At 49.9% G+C, this 16495-nt stretch overlaps 2 protein-coding genes and 2 pseudogenes across 2 annotated transcripts; all 4 read left to right on the forward strand.

Moving 5' to 3' along the window:
* Positions 337 to 1092, forward strand: LOC110261072 (annotated as a pseudogene).
* Positions 3619 to 6375, forward strand: LOC110261378 (zinc finger and SCAN domain-containing protein 5B-like). The gene is made up of 3 exons (XM_021097576.1): positions 3619 to 3753; positions 5175 to 5328; positions 5699 to 6375. Exons 1-3 carry the CDS (start codon positions 3619 to 3621, stop codon positions 6373 to 6375), a joined length of 966 nt encoding a protein of 321 aa, XP_020953235.1.
* LOC100515318 lies at positions 10037 to 10785 on the forward strand (annotated as a pseudogene).
* On the forward strand, positions 12974 to 16124 carry LOC106510590 (putative zinc finger and SCAN domain-containing protein 5C). Its single transcript, XM_021097577.1, has 3 exons — positions 12974 to 13445; positions 14867 to 15020; positions 15391 to 16124. The coding sequence occupies exons 1-3, from the start codon at positions 13059 to 13061 to the stop codon at positions 16047 to 16049; spliced, it is 1200 nt and encodes a 399-aa protein (XP_020953236.1). The 5' UTR covers positions 12974 to 13058; the 3' UTR covers positions 16050 to 16124.

Genomic DNA, 16495 nt, shown 5'->3' on the forward strand with positions numbered 1-16495 from the left:
GCAATGCAGGATCTGAGCTGCATTGGTGACTTACCCCATAGCTCATGGCAATGCAGGATCCTTAACCCATGGAGCGAGGCCAGGGATCGAACCTGCATCCTCAAGGATGCTAGTTGGGGTCGCTAACCACTGAGCCACGAGGGGAACTCCCCCTACAGACATTTTTAACCAGAGAGATTATTGTTCGTTGGGGGGAAGGAGAGGGCAAATCGATTAAGGACCTTCAGGAATAGCGACCCTCTTGAATGTCCAGTAAAGAACAAACCACTCTGGTCCCAATTAACCGATGAGACCACGGATCTCCAGTTTGTCCATTTAGGATCCGAATCTAGAGACGGGCACCATGGAGGCCCACGAGCACGTCCAACAGGGGCCCCCGAAGCTGAAAGGCGGCCCTGAGCTCAGGGCGATCAGACGAAAGAAGAAAAAGAAGGCCAAAGACAAGGCCAAACTCCCGGAAGGGATGGGAACCATTCGAAGGGACAAGGAGGAGAAGCCACCAGGCCTGGACGTGGGGACCCCGGCCCAGGTGGCCTTCGAGAAGATGCAGGAGGAGCGGCAGGGGGAAAGGATCCCGAAGAAAGCATCCCGAACCCACAGGCAGAGAGTTGAGGACTTCAACAGACACCTGGATACACTCACAGAGTACTTCGACCTTCCCAAAGTCAGCTGGACCAAGTAGCCTCCTCACACAGGACACGGGGTGCCACGGACGGGAAGAGGAAGGCAATATCAAAACGACGTTTGGTGCCTTGGTATTTTCTGGAAACATTCTATTACACGTGTTCTTGCCTCTTTTCTTGACACAGTGCTTTTCAAAGCTCTGTGCCCTGTTTCTGGACCTAGATAAGAGCACGAATGCTCTTTCACGCTTAAAAACATGCAATATCTGTGCCAAGGGGTTCATGCAGCCTTCGGACCTGGAGTCCTTGAGCAAATCCACATGCGTGAGAAGCCACACTGTTGTGATATCTGCACCAAGAACTTCTCCAGAGAGTCCACTCTGCGAGCTCCACACCAAGGAGAAGGCTTTCCATTGTGAGCAATGCAGCAAAGCCCTCAGCCACAGCAGACACCTCAACGTTCATGGACGCACCCACTCTGGGCTCAAACCCTCATGCGTCTGAGTATCATGGCACTGGGCACTTGCAAACGCCACCAGAAAACACATTTCAGGATGACGGGCCAATGAGTCCGCCCTCAGCTCCAAGTCCCTTCTGCTCCAGAAGGAAATTCAGGATGACCTGTCACGTATGGGATGCAAAGGATGGATGACACGTGCAGAACATGGGAGGATGTTGGGACCCAGTGGGGGTTCCAGCCGCATGAATGGGCTGGATCTCTGAGTGGTGACTTATCTTCCCTATTTGCTTTTGTTTTCTGCTTCTTTTTTGCCTTCTAAAAAAAAAAAAAAAGTTTGTGCTTTTGTGTGGTTGTTTTTCCAATTAAAATATGATGTCTCAAGGGCATTCAATTCTTCATCACAAATCTGAAGTTGCTGGGGAGGAGGGTCTTCCTGTTAGGCATGATTTCATTGTAAATGCAGATGAAGGGGCAGGGGGAGGTCAAATGGAATACAGGCTGTCCAGGGAAGTTTGAATGTCAAACAAACAAGCGCATTTCTGTGGAAGAGGGTCCTGTGTTTTTCCTCCTCTGGTTTTTGTACATGGCATGGATGACAGGTGTGGTTTCATCAAATATAGTCTTTATTCTGTTGAGATATGTTCCCTCTATACTCCTTGAGATATTGCTTCCTTGGATATTAAGAACAAGAAAGACTTCCTAAATTTAGAGGACTTAATTTTTCTCCCTCTGCTGGTGTACAAACTCTGGTTTTCCAAATGTCTACTCAGAAATTCGTTGCTCTCACACCTTACCTCAGCAGCGAATTTTTTTTCTCTTTTTAGGGTCGCACCCATGGCATATGGAGGTTCCCAGGCTAGGGGTCCAATTGGAGCTGTAGCTGCTGGCCGACACCCCAGCCAGAGCAACATCAGATCCCATCCATGTCTGGGACCTACACCACAGCTGATGGCAATGCCGCATCCTTAATCCCCTGAGCGGGGCCAAGGATCAAACCTGCATCCTCATGGATGCTAGTCAGATTCGTTTCTGCTGAACTACCTTGGGAACTCCTCAGCAGTAGATTGTGGAAAAAAAAGCCTTTTCAGACTTATTTACAAAAGAAAATAAAGATTAGGTAAACCACGTTGGTTATGGCTTCCAGATTTCTTTTCCTTGTCCCCCTCAATGCGTCCTGGCACATGAGAAAAAAACTTACTCCACCAACAAAACCAACCTGTTTTTGCTAAAAGCATGCCAACCACCAAGTTATGTTTAAATTCAGTAGAGCAAGTCCACCCCCTTTTATCTAAAATGGTTTATTCCGGAAGTTTTACCCAATCACCGTGCTGATTGGATTACAGTATGGGCCCCGCCCAGAATTTCCCGGCCCTATATAAGGGGAGGCTTGCCTCTGGTCGCAGTTTGAGATCCACTCCCGACTGTGAGAGACTGACTGGCAAGAGGGCCGAAGGAGGCAAGTGCCTGGGCAGGATGGCCTGAGGAGGAGGGAGCTGGGTTTCAGAAATGTTTGGCTTTCTTTTCACCTGGCATGAGCGCGGAGAACTTGGGAAAACAGGGGATGATCCTTAAACCGCCTCTTCACTATGGATGAGGGTTGAACCCTTCTGTGAGATGAGTAGGATTTTTCCACAATCCATGGTGTGCTGTGGTTCGTTTTTGAAACAAGGGTTTCTGAACCCCGATCCCAGGGAGATATATGTATATATATATAATTTTTTGGGGTCTTTTTGCCTTTTCGGGGACCATACCCATGGCACACGGAGGTTCCCAGGCTAGGGGTCCAATCGGAGCTATAGCCGTCGACCTACACCAGAGCCACAGCAACTTGAGATCCGAGTCTGCAACCTACACCACAGCTCACAGCAACGCCGGATCCTTAACCCACTGAGTGAGGCCAGGAATCGAACCTGCAACCTCATGGTTCCTAGTCGGATTCATTCCCTGAGGGGAACGCCCCAGGGATATTTTGGACCAGTTAGTTTTTCTCTGGGAGAATAAGAGAAGGGACAAATGTCTGATGTATGAAATATTGACCAGTGAAGGAATGGAGGCCAATATTGGGATGAGATACCCATGGGAAATGGAAAGGTGGAATAAAATGAAACTCATCAGTTTCATTCCTTTCTTTTAACTTAAAAAAAAATCTCTTCCCCAGCTCCCTTCCTCAGGACTTCTGAACACATAATAATTGAGGGAAAGCAGAGAAGGTCTTTTTCACAGAGGTGGACCTCTCACCTACTTGTAGAAGTTTTGCTGAGTCCTGTTGGCAAATTCTTCAATATGGCTGAGAAGCAGACAGTTTTCTTGGGTCTTGGAGAACCCAAAGACGGCCCTGGATCAAGGTCACCCGTGTCTGTGCACCCACCGCATGTCACATTTATGGAAAAGCCCGATGGCAACCCTGAAACCTGGCACATTCAATTCAGAACATTTATCAGCTCAAAGGAATCCGACCCCGTCCAGGATCTGAGGAGACTCCGTGAGCTCTGCCATCTGTGGCTGAGGCCAGATCTCCACACCAAGGAGCAGATCATGGACAGGCTGGTGCTGGAGCAGTTCATGATCTGCATGCCTCTGGAGTGCCAGGTCTTGGTCAAGGAAAGTGGTGTGGAGAGTTGCCAAGAGCTGGAGGACATGCTGATAAATCAGCAGAAACCCAAAAAGTGGGTGAGTAGGAGCCTAGTGACATTTTTGGGGAAGAGGAGAGCTGGGACACGGTGCTACAAGGTCGGGGGTTGAAAAGATGGGACCTGAGAGGTTTGCTCTAAGCCAGTGGTTGGTTCCCAAAAGGGAGAGAATTTGCATAGGACAGCATAGGGAGACCCTTTTGGCCATCCAAACTCTGAGGGACATGGCTTGGTAAGCATGTCATTCCCAAAAAGTGTGCGTATAAGGACGTATGCATATCGGATGCCTTGAGTACTATATTCCAGGATTTCCAGGAGACTGATTTCATCTGGTTTTCCCCCCACAGACGGTAGTGTGCATTCGTGGACAGGACTTTCTTGTGCCAGTCCTAGAATCTGAGATATTGGAAGTTGAGGTCAGTGACATGGACGATGAGAGAAACGTACCTGAGAAGCCTCAATCCACTGTGAGGAAGATACATGCAGGGCATGGCCATCAGGAGGGGCAAGAGCTGCAGAATCTGCCAAGAGTCAAGGATCTGTCAAGGGGCCAGGTGAGTGTGTGATGCCTTGATCACTGGAGAGGGGGTGGGGAAGAGGTAAAAAAAAAAGGAATGGGTGGGAGTGGGTACTCATGTAATTGGGGGATTTGGCAAAGGACGGCATTGGATCCCAGGGACCAGGAATTCCCTTGGATGCTTCTGCTCCATAGACATTGTTGAACCAGTGTAAGAATGAAGACTCAGCTGTCTTTATTCCGCCTCTGGGGAAGCGCATAGATTTATGTGTGAGGAGAAACAAATCTCAAGACAGTGATGCCCATTTGCCATGGGTAAATGCAGTGACAACCAATTTCCCATGGACCCTTTTCTCAGGAGCACTTCGTATTTGGAATATTACCCACCCTGAGTTAAGGGACTGGGCACATTGGACCTCCTAGAAGATGTTGGTGGGTGTCTGGAGAGAGTTGATTTGACCTAAGGGGATTGGTGGTGGTGGGAGGTGTTATTGACTTCTTGTGTGTAGACCCGGGGGATGCTGCACATGGTCCGACTATGCTCAGGAAAGGCATCCCCATCACAAAGACAAACCCAGGCAAGGTACCCATAAGCGCTGAGTTTGGGAGACCTAGACAAGGTGTCCTTTGCTCCTGAATCATGGACAGGGAGAAGTTGGGATGACTTGTTGAGGTGTGTGGGTAGAGAATTCAGGGTACCAACTGTGATGTGCACACTTGATTGAAAGAGGTGGTTGGGCTGGAGGAAGGACACACTTGGGGATCAGGAGATGCTTATGGATTGGAGTGATGGAGTGGCCCATAAGAAATTAGACCACAGCCCCCAAAGTGGTACTAGGAAAAGTCTCAGAATTGGGAGATGAGCGGGATGGGGAAAGAGCAGACGCAGCTTTCCATGGGATATCATAGATGGTTATTGACTCTGCTCGCTTACCCCTCGCCAGGATAAGAAAGGTTTCCTGCCAGCGACCATTCCTGACCCACGTGTACGGGAGGGTCGGACACCCAAGGAGAACATGGAGCAAGACCTGGTGGAAGACAAAGAAGACACAAGAACCCCCACTCAGTCTCAAGAGCCAGAGCTTCGGAAGGGTCCTGGTGAGTCTGGACAGCTGGAATTCAAGGAGGCAGTGACTCGCCTTTGATGGCAGCAAGGGGCTGGGGACCCAGCATGACCATTCCTTGGGAGGGATGGGGTTTCTCCAATGCCAAACTTCTGCATCCTTGCCTTCCTAGATTGTCCACTCCGCAGACTCTCAGCTTGGCGGGTGGATGGGAAGTTCCCAGCCAACCTCAGTGTTTGACCCCCGTGAGACTGGTGTCACGGAAAATGTCCCTTGGCCCATGGGGTGTGCCGGATCCCTCCTTTCAGCAGCTGCTGGGTGGACAGAGGGTGGGAAGAACCCTGAAGAAGGTGCCAGTGTTACGCATGGGGATGCTGACCTGCCTTGCACCTCTTCTGTTCCAGAGACAGAAGAGCCAACTGCGGGTGGAAACAGAGGAGAATCGGTGAGGCGTCTGACACGTTCCAAACGCAGACGGGCCAGCAGTCTCACTTCCCAAGAAGGGCTTCAAGAAGGAGCCCCGTCTTTGGACACAGGCAGATGCTCAGGACAACCTCAGACCTCTTCTGCTTGTTCAGCAGGCAGGGTGAAAACAACCAGTCATGCCAAGGGCAAAGAAGCCCCGGGAGGGACAGACTATCAGTGTCGAGAATGCAACAAGAGGTTTCATTATAGGTCTCAGTTTACTCTTCACAAGAGGACACACACGGGAGAGAGGCCCTTCCAATGCAGTCTTTGTGCCAAAGCGTTCATGCAGCCCTCGGACCTGCGAGTCCACCAGCGAATCCACACGGGCGAGAAGCCATACCGCTGTGACACCTGCAGCAGGGACTTCACCCACGATTCCACGCTGCGAGCTCACAAGAGGACCCACACCAAGGAGAGGCCTTTCCCTTGTGAGCAATGTGACATGGCCTTCAGCCACCGGGGGAACCTCAACGTCCACCGACGCACCCACTCTGGGCTCAAGCCCTACGTGTGTCCCGAGTGTCACGGCGCCTTCCGCCAGCTGGGCACTTTCAAACGCCACCAGAAAACACATTTAAAGCGACCCCTAGGAGTTCCCATTGCGGCTCAATGATAAGGAACGTGACTAGTATCTGTGAGGACGAGGGTTTGATCCCTGGCATGCCTCAGTGGGTCAAGGATCCAGTGTTGAGCTGTGGTGTAGGTCACCAATGCGGCTCTGACCTCTCGTTGCTGTGGCTGTGGCCTAGACCGGCAGTGACAGCTCCGATTCGGCCCTGAGCCTTCAAAATTCCAAATTTCATATGCTGAGGGTGCAGCCCTAAAAAGCCAAACAAACAAACAACCAAAAAAACATGGTCTCCAGTAATTCTTCCATCAAGTGGGAGTCCCCTGGGCCTGAGGAAGGAAATTAACGATAATGTACCACCTGTGTTGTCACGATTAGCCCAATTCTGTCTCTTCTCTCTAGAGCTGCAAGTTGATTCCATAGCCTGTAGCAGCAGGAAGGAAAGCTGGGCTCTGTCTCTGGATGGCCATTGTCCTTGTGAAGAAATGGATATCAGGAAAGTGTCCTAAAGGGGTCTTGCCTCTGGCAGCTAAATTCAAGACCTCACGACATTTCTTCTCCTTTAAAATCTGGCTTCCTAGAATTAAAAATAAAACCGTTGGATGGAAATCCATTTTCTCACATTAGATGGCGTAAACATAATCGGTAGAGATAGGAACTAGATTAATGGGTTGCCAAGGGTGGGGGGGCAGGGAATGGCCATGGCCTTTCTTGGTACCGAGTTCCTTCCGGGGGTGATGAAAAAGGCTGGGGACTGGACGTTGATCCCGGTGTAAAAATGGGAACGGACTGAGTGGCACAAAAAATGCACACCTTCTGAAAGGGAAAATGCTTTGTCGTAGGTTGTGCGTTTCACCAGCATACGAACATATCTGTCCAGGAGCTTCATTCTCTTTGGATTCTTTTGTGCATCCCTTCTCCAGAACTAATAAATATCCTGGTGTCAGCAAGGAAACATATTAGTCTTTGGCTAATATGTCCAACCTCACACACTATATATACTACAGAGAATTCGCAATTTGGAAATCATTTTCTTTTTTTTTTTCCCAATCATGACTCACACAGTCCTGCCTTGTAGCTTGTCCTGATTGAATGATACGAAAACAGATATTACATTACAATCAACTTGAGGCGTCTCACACATGGTGAACCTCTTGAATACACCGTAGAGAAAAATATGGCCCCAGATAACAGATCAAAACCTCACTCCCACTTTTGTACATTTAGAAACCAAAATCTGCGGAGCCACCAGACACCTCAGCTTCTCTTTCCTGTAAAGGTAGGCGTCAGAAGATTCATGAACCAGGTGAATGTCTGTTCCATGTGAAATATTGGACCAGTTCGGGAATGGTGTCCAATAGTGGAAGGAGGGAATCTGGAGGAGATGAAAGGGTGGAATAAAATGACACCGATTCTGTTCACTGTCCATGCCCCCAACCCTGGCCTTCAGAAAAGGGAATCTATTGCTGAGGAAATGCAGTCTGCCTCTCTTCCAATAGGTGTGAGTTAAATAGACACTGGTTTCTAGAAGTGTTTACTCAGAGTCCTTAAGGAAAATTCTTCCACCAATAGGGCTATACGAGAGACATTTTTTGAAGTCTCGGAATGAGTAAAAGACAGCCTTGGATGAGTGCCACCAGTGTCTGAGCCATGCCAAGGCACAGGTATAGAAAAGCTAGACTCTGAACCCCCCCACCCCACCCCCCCGCAGAGTGTCACATATGCTTCAGAACATTTAGCGGCTTGGAGGAATCTGACCCCATCCAGAACATTTACATGGGAGATAAGAAAAAGAGTAGGTGACGCCAGATGGATGACATTCTCAGATCTCTAGTCTTTGACTGTTGAGCTCTCCAGGCAAATAAGCAGTTTTGCACTAAACCAGGACAACCAATCTTGCTGTCAAAAAATGCAATCCATAAAAGTCTAAAAGATAGAAAATAGAATAAAGGAAGCCTACCACAAACCAATATGAAGCCTCTTTATGTTTTTTGTCTTTTGTCTTCTTAGGGCTGCACCTGCGGCATATCGAGGTTCCCAGGCTAGCGGTCCAATCAGAGCTGTAGCCGCCAGCCTACACCACAGCCACATCAACACCAGATTGGAGCCGCATCTAAGACCTCCACCTCAACTCACGGCAACACCGGATCCTTAAGCCACGGAGCGAGCCCAGGGATCGAACCCTCCACCTCATGGTTCCTAGTCGGATTCATTTCTGCTGCACCATCATGGGAACTCCCAATATGGAGCCCTCTTGAATTAAAAAAAAAAAAAAAAAAAAAAAAAGTTTCTCCTGGTGGAATTGCCATAGGAATTCGAATCCACTCAGATGATCTAAAATGGTTCCTCCCAGGACATTAAACCAATCACCGTGCTGATTGGGTAACCAGCAGGGCCTGCTGGCATTTCCCCCAGCTCTGTATACGTAGAGATATTTCAGCTCTGGACAACGTTTACGAGCCGGTCCCAGATGCCAGGAAGCTGAAGGCAAAAGGGCTTGAAAAATGTAAGTGAAGTGAGGGAATGTCTAAGGAGAAGGCTAGCAGTCAGGAGAGATGGAGGAGAGGTTTGGAATGCTCGGCTTTCAGAATTCCCGTCGTGGCGCAGTGGTTAAGGAATCCGACTAGGAACCATGAGGTTGCGGGTTCCCTCCCTGGCCTTGTTCAGTGGGATAAGGATCCGGCGTTGCCGTGAGCTGTGGTGTAGTTCGCAGACACGGCTCGGATCCCGCGTTGCTGTGGTTCTGGCGAAGGCCGGTGGCTACAGCTCCAATGAGACCCCTAGCCTGGGAACCTCCATATGCCATGGGAGCGGCCCTAGAAAAGGCAAAAAGACAAAAAAAAAAAAAAAAAAAAGGAGTGCTTGGCTTTCTATTCACCTTGCAGTAGCTCGGGCGACGTGTGAAAGCAACAGATCTCTCCCAGCTCCATACTCAACAGTGTGGTTGATTGTTGAGCTGGTCTGTGAGATGAGAAATATGTTTCCAGGGACTCCATGACGTGGTTCATTTTTGAAAGAAGCACTTCCGAAGTGTGGTCCTAGGGACATTCTTTTTTCATTTTTGGTTGCTCCAAGGCATGTGGAGTTTCTGGACCAGGGATCAGATCCAAGCCGGGCCTCCGTCGTGACCTAAGCTGCAGCTGTGGCAACATGGGATTCTTAACACCCTCTGCTGGGCCAGGGATTGAACTCGCATGCCAGCACTCCCAAGACACTGCCGATCCCGTTGCGCCACAGCTGGAGCTCCTCATTTTTTTTTTTTTTTTGGTCTTTTTGTCTTTTAGGGCTGTACCCGTGGCATATGGAGGTTCCCAGGCTAGGGGGCCAATTGGAGTTGTAGCTGCCAACCTACACGACAGCCACAGCAATGCAGGATCTGAGCTGCATTGGTGACTTACCCCATAGCTCATGGCAATGCAGGATCCTTAACCCATGGAGCGAGGCCAGGGATCGAACCTGCATCCTCAAGGATGCTAGTTGGGGTCGCTAACCACTGAGCCACGAGGGGAACTCCCCCTACAGACATTTTTAACCAGAGAGATTATTGTTCGTTGGGGGAAGGAGAGGGCAAATCGATTAAGGACCTTCAGGAATAGCGACCCTCTTGAATGTCCAGTAAAGAACAAACCACTCTGGTCCCAATTAACCGATGAGACCACGGATCTCCAGTTTGTCCATTTAGGATCCGAATCTAGAGACGGGCACCATGGAGGCCCACGAGCACGTCCAACAGGGGCCCCCGAAGCTGAAAGGCGGCCCTGAGCTCAGGGCGGTCAGACGAAAGAAGAAAAAGAAGGCCAAAGACAAGGCCAAACTCCCGGAAGGGATGGGAACCATTCGAAGGGACAAGGAGGAGAAGCCACCAGGCCTGGACGTGGGGACCCCGGCCCAGGTGGCCTTCGAGAAGATGCAGGAGGAGCGGCAGGGGGAAAGGATCCCGAAGAAAGCATCCCGAACCCACAGGCAGAGAGTTGAGGACTTCAACAGACACCTGGATACACTCACAGAGTACTTCGACCTTCCCAAAGTCAGCTGGACCAAGTAGCCTCCTCACACAGGACACGGGGTGCCACGGACGGGAAGAGGAAGGCAATATCAAAACGACGTTTGGTGCCTTGGTATTTTCTGGAAACATTCTATTACACGTGTTCTTGCCTCTTTTCTTGACACAGTGCTTTTCAAAGCTCTGTGCCCTGTTTCTGGACCTAGATAAGAGCACGAATGCTCTTTCACGCTTAAAAACATGCAATATCTGTGCCAAGGGGTTCATGCAGCCTTCGGACCTGGAGTCCTTGAGCAAATCCACATGCGTGAGAAGCCACACTGTTGTGATATCTGCACCAAGAACTTCTCCAGAGAGTCCACTCTGCGAGCTCCACACCAAGGAGAAGGCTTTCCATTGTGAGCAATGCAGCAAAGCCCTCAGCCACAGCAGACACCTCAACGTTCATGGACGCACCCACTCTGGGCTCAAACCCTCATGCGTCTGAGTATCATGGCACTGGGCACTTGCAAACGCCACCAGAAAACACATTTCAGGATGACGGGCCAATGAGTCCGCCCTCAGCTCCAAGTCCCTTCTGCTCCAGAAGGAAATTCAGGATGACCTGTCACGTATGGGATGCAAAGGATGGATGACACGTGCAGAACATGGGAGGATGTTGGGACCCAGTGGGGGTTCCAGCCGCATGAATGGGCTGGATCTCTGAGTGGTGACTTATCTTCCCTATTTGCTTTTGTTTTCTGCTTCTTTTTTGCCTTCTAAAAAAAAAAAAAAGTTTGTGCTTTTGTGTGGTTGTTTTTCCAATTAAAATATGATGTCTCAAGGGCATTCAATTCTTCATCACAAATCTGAAGTTGCTGGGGAGGAGGGTCTTCCTGTCAGGCATGATTTCATTGTAAATGCAGATGAAGGGGCAGGGGGAGGTCAAATGGAATACAGGCTGTCCAGGGAAGTTTGAATGTCAAACAAACAAGCGCATTTCTGTGGAAGAGGGTCCTGTGTTTTTCCTCCTCTGGTTTTTGTACATGGCATGGATGACAGGTGTGGTTTCATCAAATATAGTCTTTATTCTGTTGAGATATGTTCCCTCTATACTCCTTGAGATATTGCTTCCTTGGATATTAAGAACAAGAAAGACTTCCTAAATTTAGAGGACTTAATTTTTCTCCCTCTGCTGGTGTACAAACTCTGGTTTTCCAAATGTCTACTCAGAAATTCGTTGCTCTCACACCTTACCTCAGCAGCGAATTTTTTTTCTCTTTTTAGGGTCGCACCCATGGCATATGGAGGTTCCCAGGCTAGGGGTCCAATTGGAGCTGTAGCTGCTGGCCGACACCCCAGCCAGAGCAACATCAGATCCCATCCATGTCTGGGACCTACACCACAGCTGATGGCAATGCCGCATCCTTAATCCCCTGAGCGGGGCCAAGGATCAAACCTGCATCCTCATGGATGCTAGTCAGATTCGTTTCTGCTGAACTACCTTGGGAACTCCTCAGCAGTAGATTGTGGAAAAAAAAGCCTTTTCAGACTTATTTACAAAAGAAAATAAAGATTAGGTAAACCACGTTGGTTATGGCTTCCAGATTTCTTTTCCTTGTCCCCCTCAATGCGTCCTGGCACATGAGAAAAAAACTTACTCCACCAACAAAACCAACCTGTTTTTGCTAAAAGCATGCCAACCACCAAGTTATGTTTAAATTCAGTAGAGCAAGTCCACCCCCTTTTATCTAAAATGGTTTATTCCGGAAGTTTTACCCAATCACCGTGCTGATTGGATTACAGTATGGGCCCCGCCCAGAATTTCCCGGCCCTATATAAGGGGAGGCTTGCCTCTGGTCGCAGTTTGAGATCCACTCCCGACTGTGAGAGACTGACTGGCAAGAGGGCCGAAGGAGGCAAGTGCCTGGGCAGGATGGCCTGAGGAGGAGGGAGCTGGGTTTCAGAAATGTTTGGCTTTCTTTTCACCTGGCATGAGCGCGGAGAACTTGGGAAAACAGGGGATGATCCTTAAACCGCCTCTTCACTATGGATGAGGGTTGAACCCTTCTGTGAGATGAGTAGGATTTTTCCACAATCCATGGTGTGCTGTGGTTCGTTTTTGAAACAAGGGTTTCTGGACCCCGATCCCAGGGAGATATATGTATATATATATAATTTTTTGGGGTCTTTTTGCCTTTTCGGGGACCATACCCATGGCACACGGAGGTTCCCAGGCTAGGGGTCCAATCGGAGCTATAGCCGTCGACCTACACCAGAGCCACAGCAACTTGAGATCCGAGTCTGCAACCTACACCACAGCTCACAGCAACGCCGGATCCTTAACCCACTGAGTGAGGCCAGGAATCGAACCTGCAACCTCATGGTTCCTAGTCGGATTCATTCCCTGAGGGGAACGCCCCAGGGATATTTTGGACCAGTTAGTTTTTCTCTGGGAGAATAAGAGAAGGGACAAATGTCTGATGTATGAAATATTGACCAGTGAAGGAATGGAGGCCAATATTGGGATGAGATACCCATGGGAAATGGAAAGGTGGAATAAAATGAAACTCATCAGTTTCATTCCTTTCTTTTAACTTAAAAAAAAATCTCTTCCCCAGCTCCCTTCCTCAGGACTTCTGAACACATAATAATTGAGGGAAAGCAGAGAAGGTCTTTTTCACAGAGGTGGACCTCTCACCTACTTGTAGAAGTTTTGCTGAGTCCTGTTGGCAAATTCTTCAATATGGCTGAGAAGCAGACAGTTTTCTTGGGTCTTGGAGAACCCAAAGACGGCCCTGGATCAAGGTCACCCGTGTCTGTGCACCCACCGCATGTCACATTTATGGAAAAGCCCGATGGCAACCCTGAAACCTGGCACATTCAATTCAGAACATTTATCAGCTCAAAGGAATCCGACCCCGTCCAGGATCTGAGGAGACTCCGTGAGCTCTGCCATCTGTGGCTGAGGCCAGATCTCCACACCAAGGAGCAGATCATGGACAGGCTGGTGCTGGAGCAGTTCATGATCTGCATGCCTCTGGAGTGCCAGGTCTTGGTCAAGGAAAGTGGTGTGGAGAGTTGCCAAGAGCTGGAGGACATGCTGATAAATCAGCAGAAACCCAAAAAGTGGGTGAGTAGGAGCCTAGTGACATTTTTGGGGAAGAGCAGAGCTGGGACACGGTGCTACAAGGTCGGGGGTTGAAAAGATGGGACCTGAGAGGTTTGCTCTAAGCCAGTGGTTGGTTCCCAAAAGGGAGAGAATTTGCATAGGACAGCATAGGGAGACCCTTTTGGCCATCCAAACTCTGAGGGACATGGCTTGGTAAGCATGTCATTCCCAAAAAGTGTGCGTATAAGGACGTATGCATATCGGATGCCTTGAGTACTATATTCCAGGATTTCCAGGAGACTGATTTCATCTGGTTTTCCCCCCACAGACGGTAGTGTGCATTCGTGGACAGGACTTTCTTGTGCCAGTCCTAGAATCTGAGATATTGGAAGTTGAGGTCAGTGACATGGACGATGAGAGAAACGTACCTGAGAAGCCTCAATCCACTGTGAGGAAGATACATGCAGGGCATGGCCATCAGGAGGGGCAAGAGCTGCAGAATCTGCCAAGAGTCAAGGATCTGTCAAGGGGCCAGGTGAGTGTGTGATGCCTTGATCACTGGAGAGGGGGTGGGGAAGAGGTAAAAAAAAAAGGAATGGGTGGGAGTGGGTACTCATGTAATTGGGGGATTTGGCAAAGGACGGCATTGGATCCCAGGGACCAGGAATTCCCTTGGATGCTTCTGCTCCATAGACATTGTTGAACCAGTGTAAGAATGAAGACTCAGCTGTCTTTATTCCGCCTCTGGGGAAGCACATAGATTTATGTGTGAGGAGAAACAAATCTCAAGACAGTGATGCCCATTTGCCATGGGTAAATGCAGTGACAACCAATTTCCCATGGACCCTTTTCTCAGGAGCACTTCGTATTTGGAATATTACCCACCCTGAGTTAAGGGACTGGGCACATTGGACCTCCTAGAAGATGTTGGTGGGTGTCTGGAGAGAGTTGATTTGACCTAAGGGGATTGGTGGTGGTGGGAGGTGTTATTGACTTCTTGTGTGTAGACCCGGGGGATGCTGCACATGGTCCGACTATGCTCAGGAAAGGCATCCCCATCACAAAGACAAACCCAGGCAAGGTACCCATAAGCGCTGAGTTTGGGAGACCTAGACAAGGTGTCCTTTGCTCCTGAATCATGGACAGGGAGAAGTTGGGATGACTTGTTGAGGTGTGTGGGTAGAGAATTCAGGGTACCAACTGTGATGTGCACACTTGATTGAAAGAGGTGGTTGGGCTGGAGGAAGGACACACTTGGGGATCAGGAGATGCTTATGGATTGGAGTGATGGAGTGGCCCATAAGAAATTAGACCACAGCCCCCAAAGTGGTACTAGGAAAAGTCTCAGAATTGGGAGATGAGCGGGATGGGGAAAGAGCAGACGCAGCTTTCCATGGGATATCATAGATGGTTATTGACTCTGCTCGCTTACCCCTCGCCAGGATAAGAAAGGTTTCCTGCCAGCGACCATTCCTGACCCACGTGTACGGGAGGGTCGGACACCCAAGGAGAACATGGAGCAAGACCTGGTGGAAGACAAAGAAGACACAAGAACCCCCACTCAGTCTCAAGAGCCAGAGCTTCGGAAGGGTCCTGGTGAGTCTGGACAGCTGGAATTCAAGGAGGCAGTGACTCGCCTTTGATGGCAGCAAGGGGCTGGGGACCCAGCATGACCATTCCTTGGGAGGGATGGGGTTTCTCCAATGCCAAACTTCTGCATCCTTGCCTTCCTAGATTGTCCACTCCGCAGACTCTCAGCTTGGCGGGTGGATGGGAAGTTCCCAGCCAACCTCAGTGTTTGACCCCCGTGAGACTGGTGTCACGGAAAATGTCCCTTGGCCCATGGGGTGTGCCGGATCCCTCCTTTCAGCAGCTGCTGGGTGGACAGAGGGTGGGAAGAACCCTGAAGAAGGTGCCAGTGTTACGCATGGGGATGCTGACCTGCCTTGCACCTCTTCTGTTCCAGAGACAGAAGAGCCAACTGCGGGTGGAAACAGAGGAGAATCGGTGAGGCGTCTGACACGTTCCAAACGCAGACGGGCCAGCAGTCTCACTTCCCAAGAAGGGCTTCAAGAAGGAGCCCCGTCTTTGGACACAGGCAGATGCTCAGGACAACCTCAGACCTCTTCTGCTTGTTCAGCAGGCAGGGTGAAAACAACCAGTCATGCCAAGGGCAAAGAAGCCCCGGGAGGGACAGACTATCAGTGTCGAGAATGCAACAAGAGGTTTCATTATAGGTCTCAGTTTACTCTTCACAAGAGGACACACACGGGAGAGAGGCCCTTCCAATGCAGTCTTTGTGCCAAAGCGTTCATGCAGCCCTCGGACCTGCGAGTCCACCAGCGAATCCACACGGGCGAGAAGCCATACCGCTGTGACACCTGCAGCAGGGACTTCACCCACGATTCCACGCTGCGAGCTCACAAGAGGACCCACACCAAGGAGAGGCCTTTCCCTTGTGAGCAATGTGACATGGCCTTCAGCCACCGGGGGAACCTCAACGTCCACCGACGCACCCACTCTGGGCTCAAGCCCTACGTGTGTCCCGAGTGTCACGGCGCCTTCCGCCAGCTGGGCACTTTCAAACGCCACCAGAAAACACATTTCAAGACAACTAGCCAATGAGTCGGCCCTCAGCTCCAAGTCCCCTCTGCTCCAAAAAGGAAATTCAGGATGACTTGTCACTATGGGATGCAAAGGATGGATGACATGTGCAGAACGAGGGTGGATGGAGTTCCTGTTGTGGCACAGCAGAAACGAATCCCACTCGGAACCATGAGGTTGTGGGTTAGATTCCTGGCCTCCCTCTGTGGGTTAAGGATCCAGCATTGTTGGGAGCTGTGGTGTAGGTCACAGATGCGGCTCGGATCTTGAGTTGCTGTGGCTGTGGTGTAGGCAGGCGGTTACAGCTCCCATTCGACCCCTTGCCTGGGAGCCTCCATGTGAGCTGGTGAGGGGGATGCTGGAACCCAGTGGGGGCTCCATCCACATGAATGGGGTGGATCTCTGAGTGATACCTATCTTCCTGATTGGCGTTTGTTTCCACTTCCTTATTGTTTTCTCATAAGTTT

The sequence above is a fragment of the Sus scrofa genome, chromosome 6 (genome assembly GCF_000003025.6).
Source record: "Sus scrofa isolate TJ Tabasco breed Duroc chromosome 6, Sscrofa11.1, whole genome shotgun sequence".
NCBI classification, from domain to species: domain Eukaryota; kingdom Metazoa; phylum Chordata; class Mammalia; order Artiodactyla; family Suidae; genus Sus; species Sus scrofa.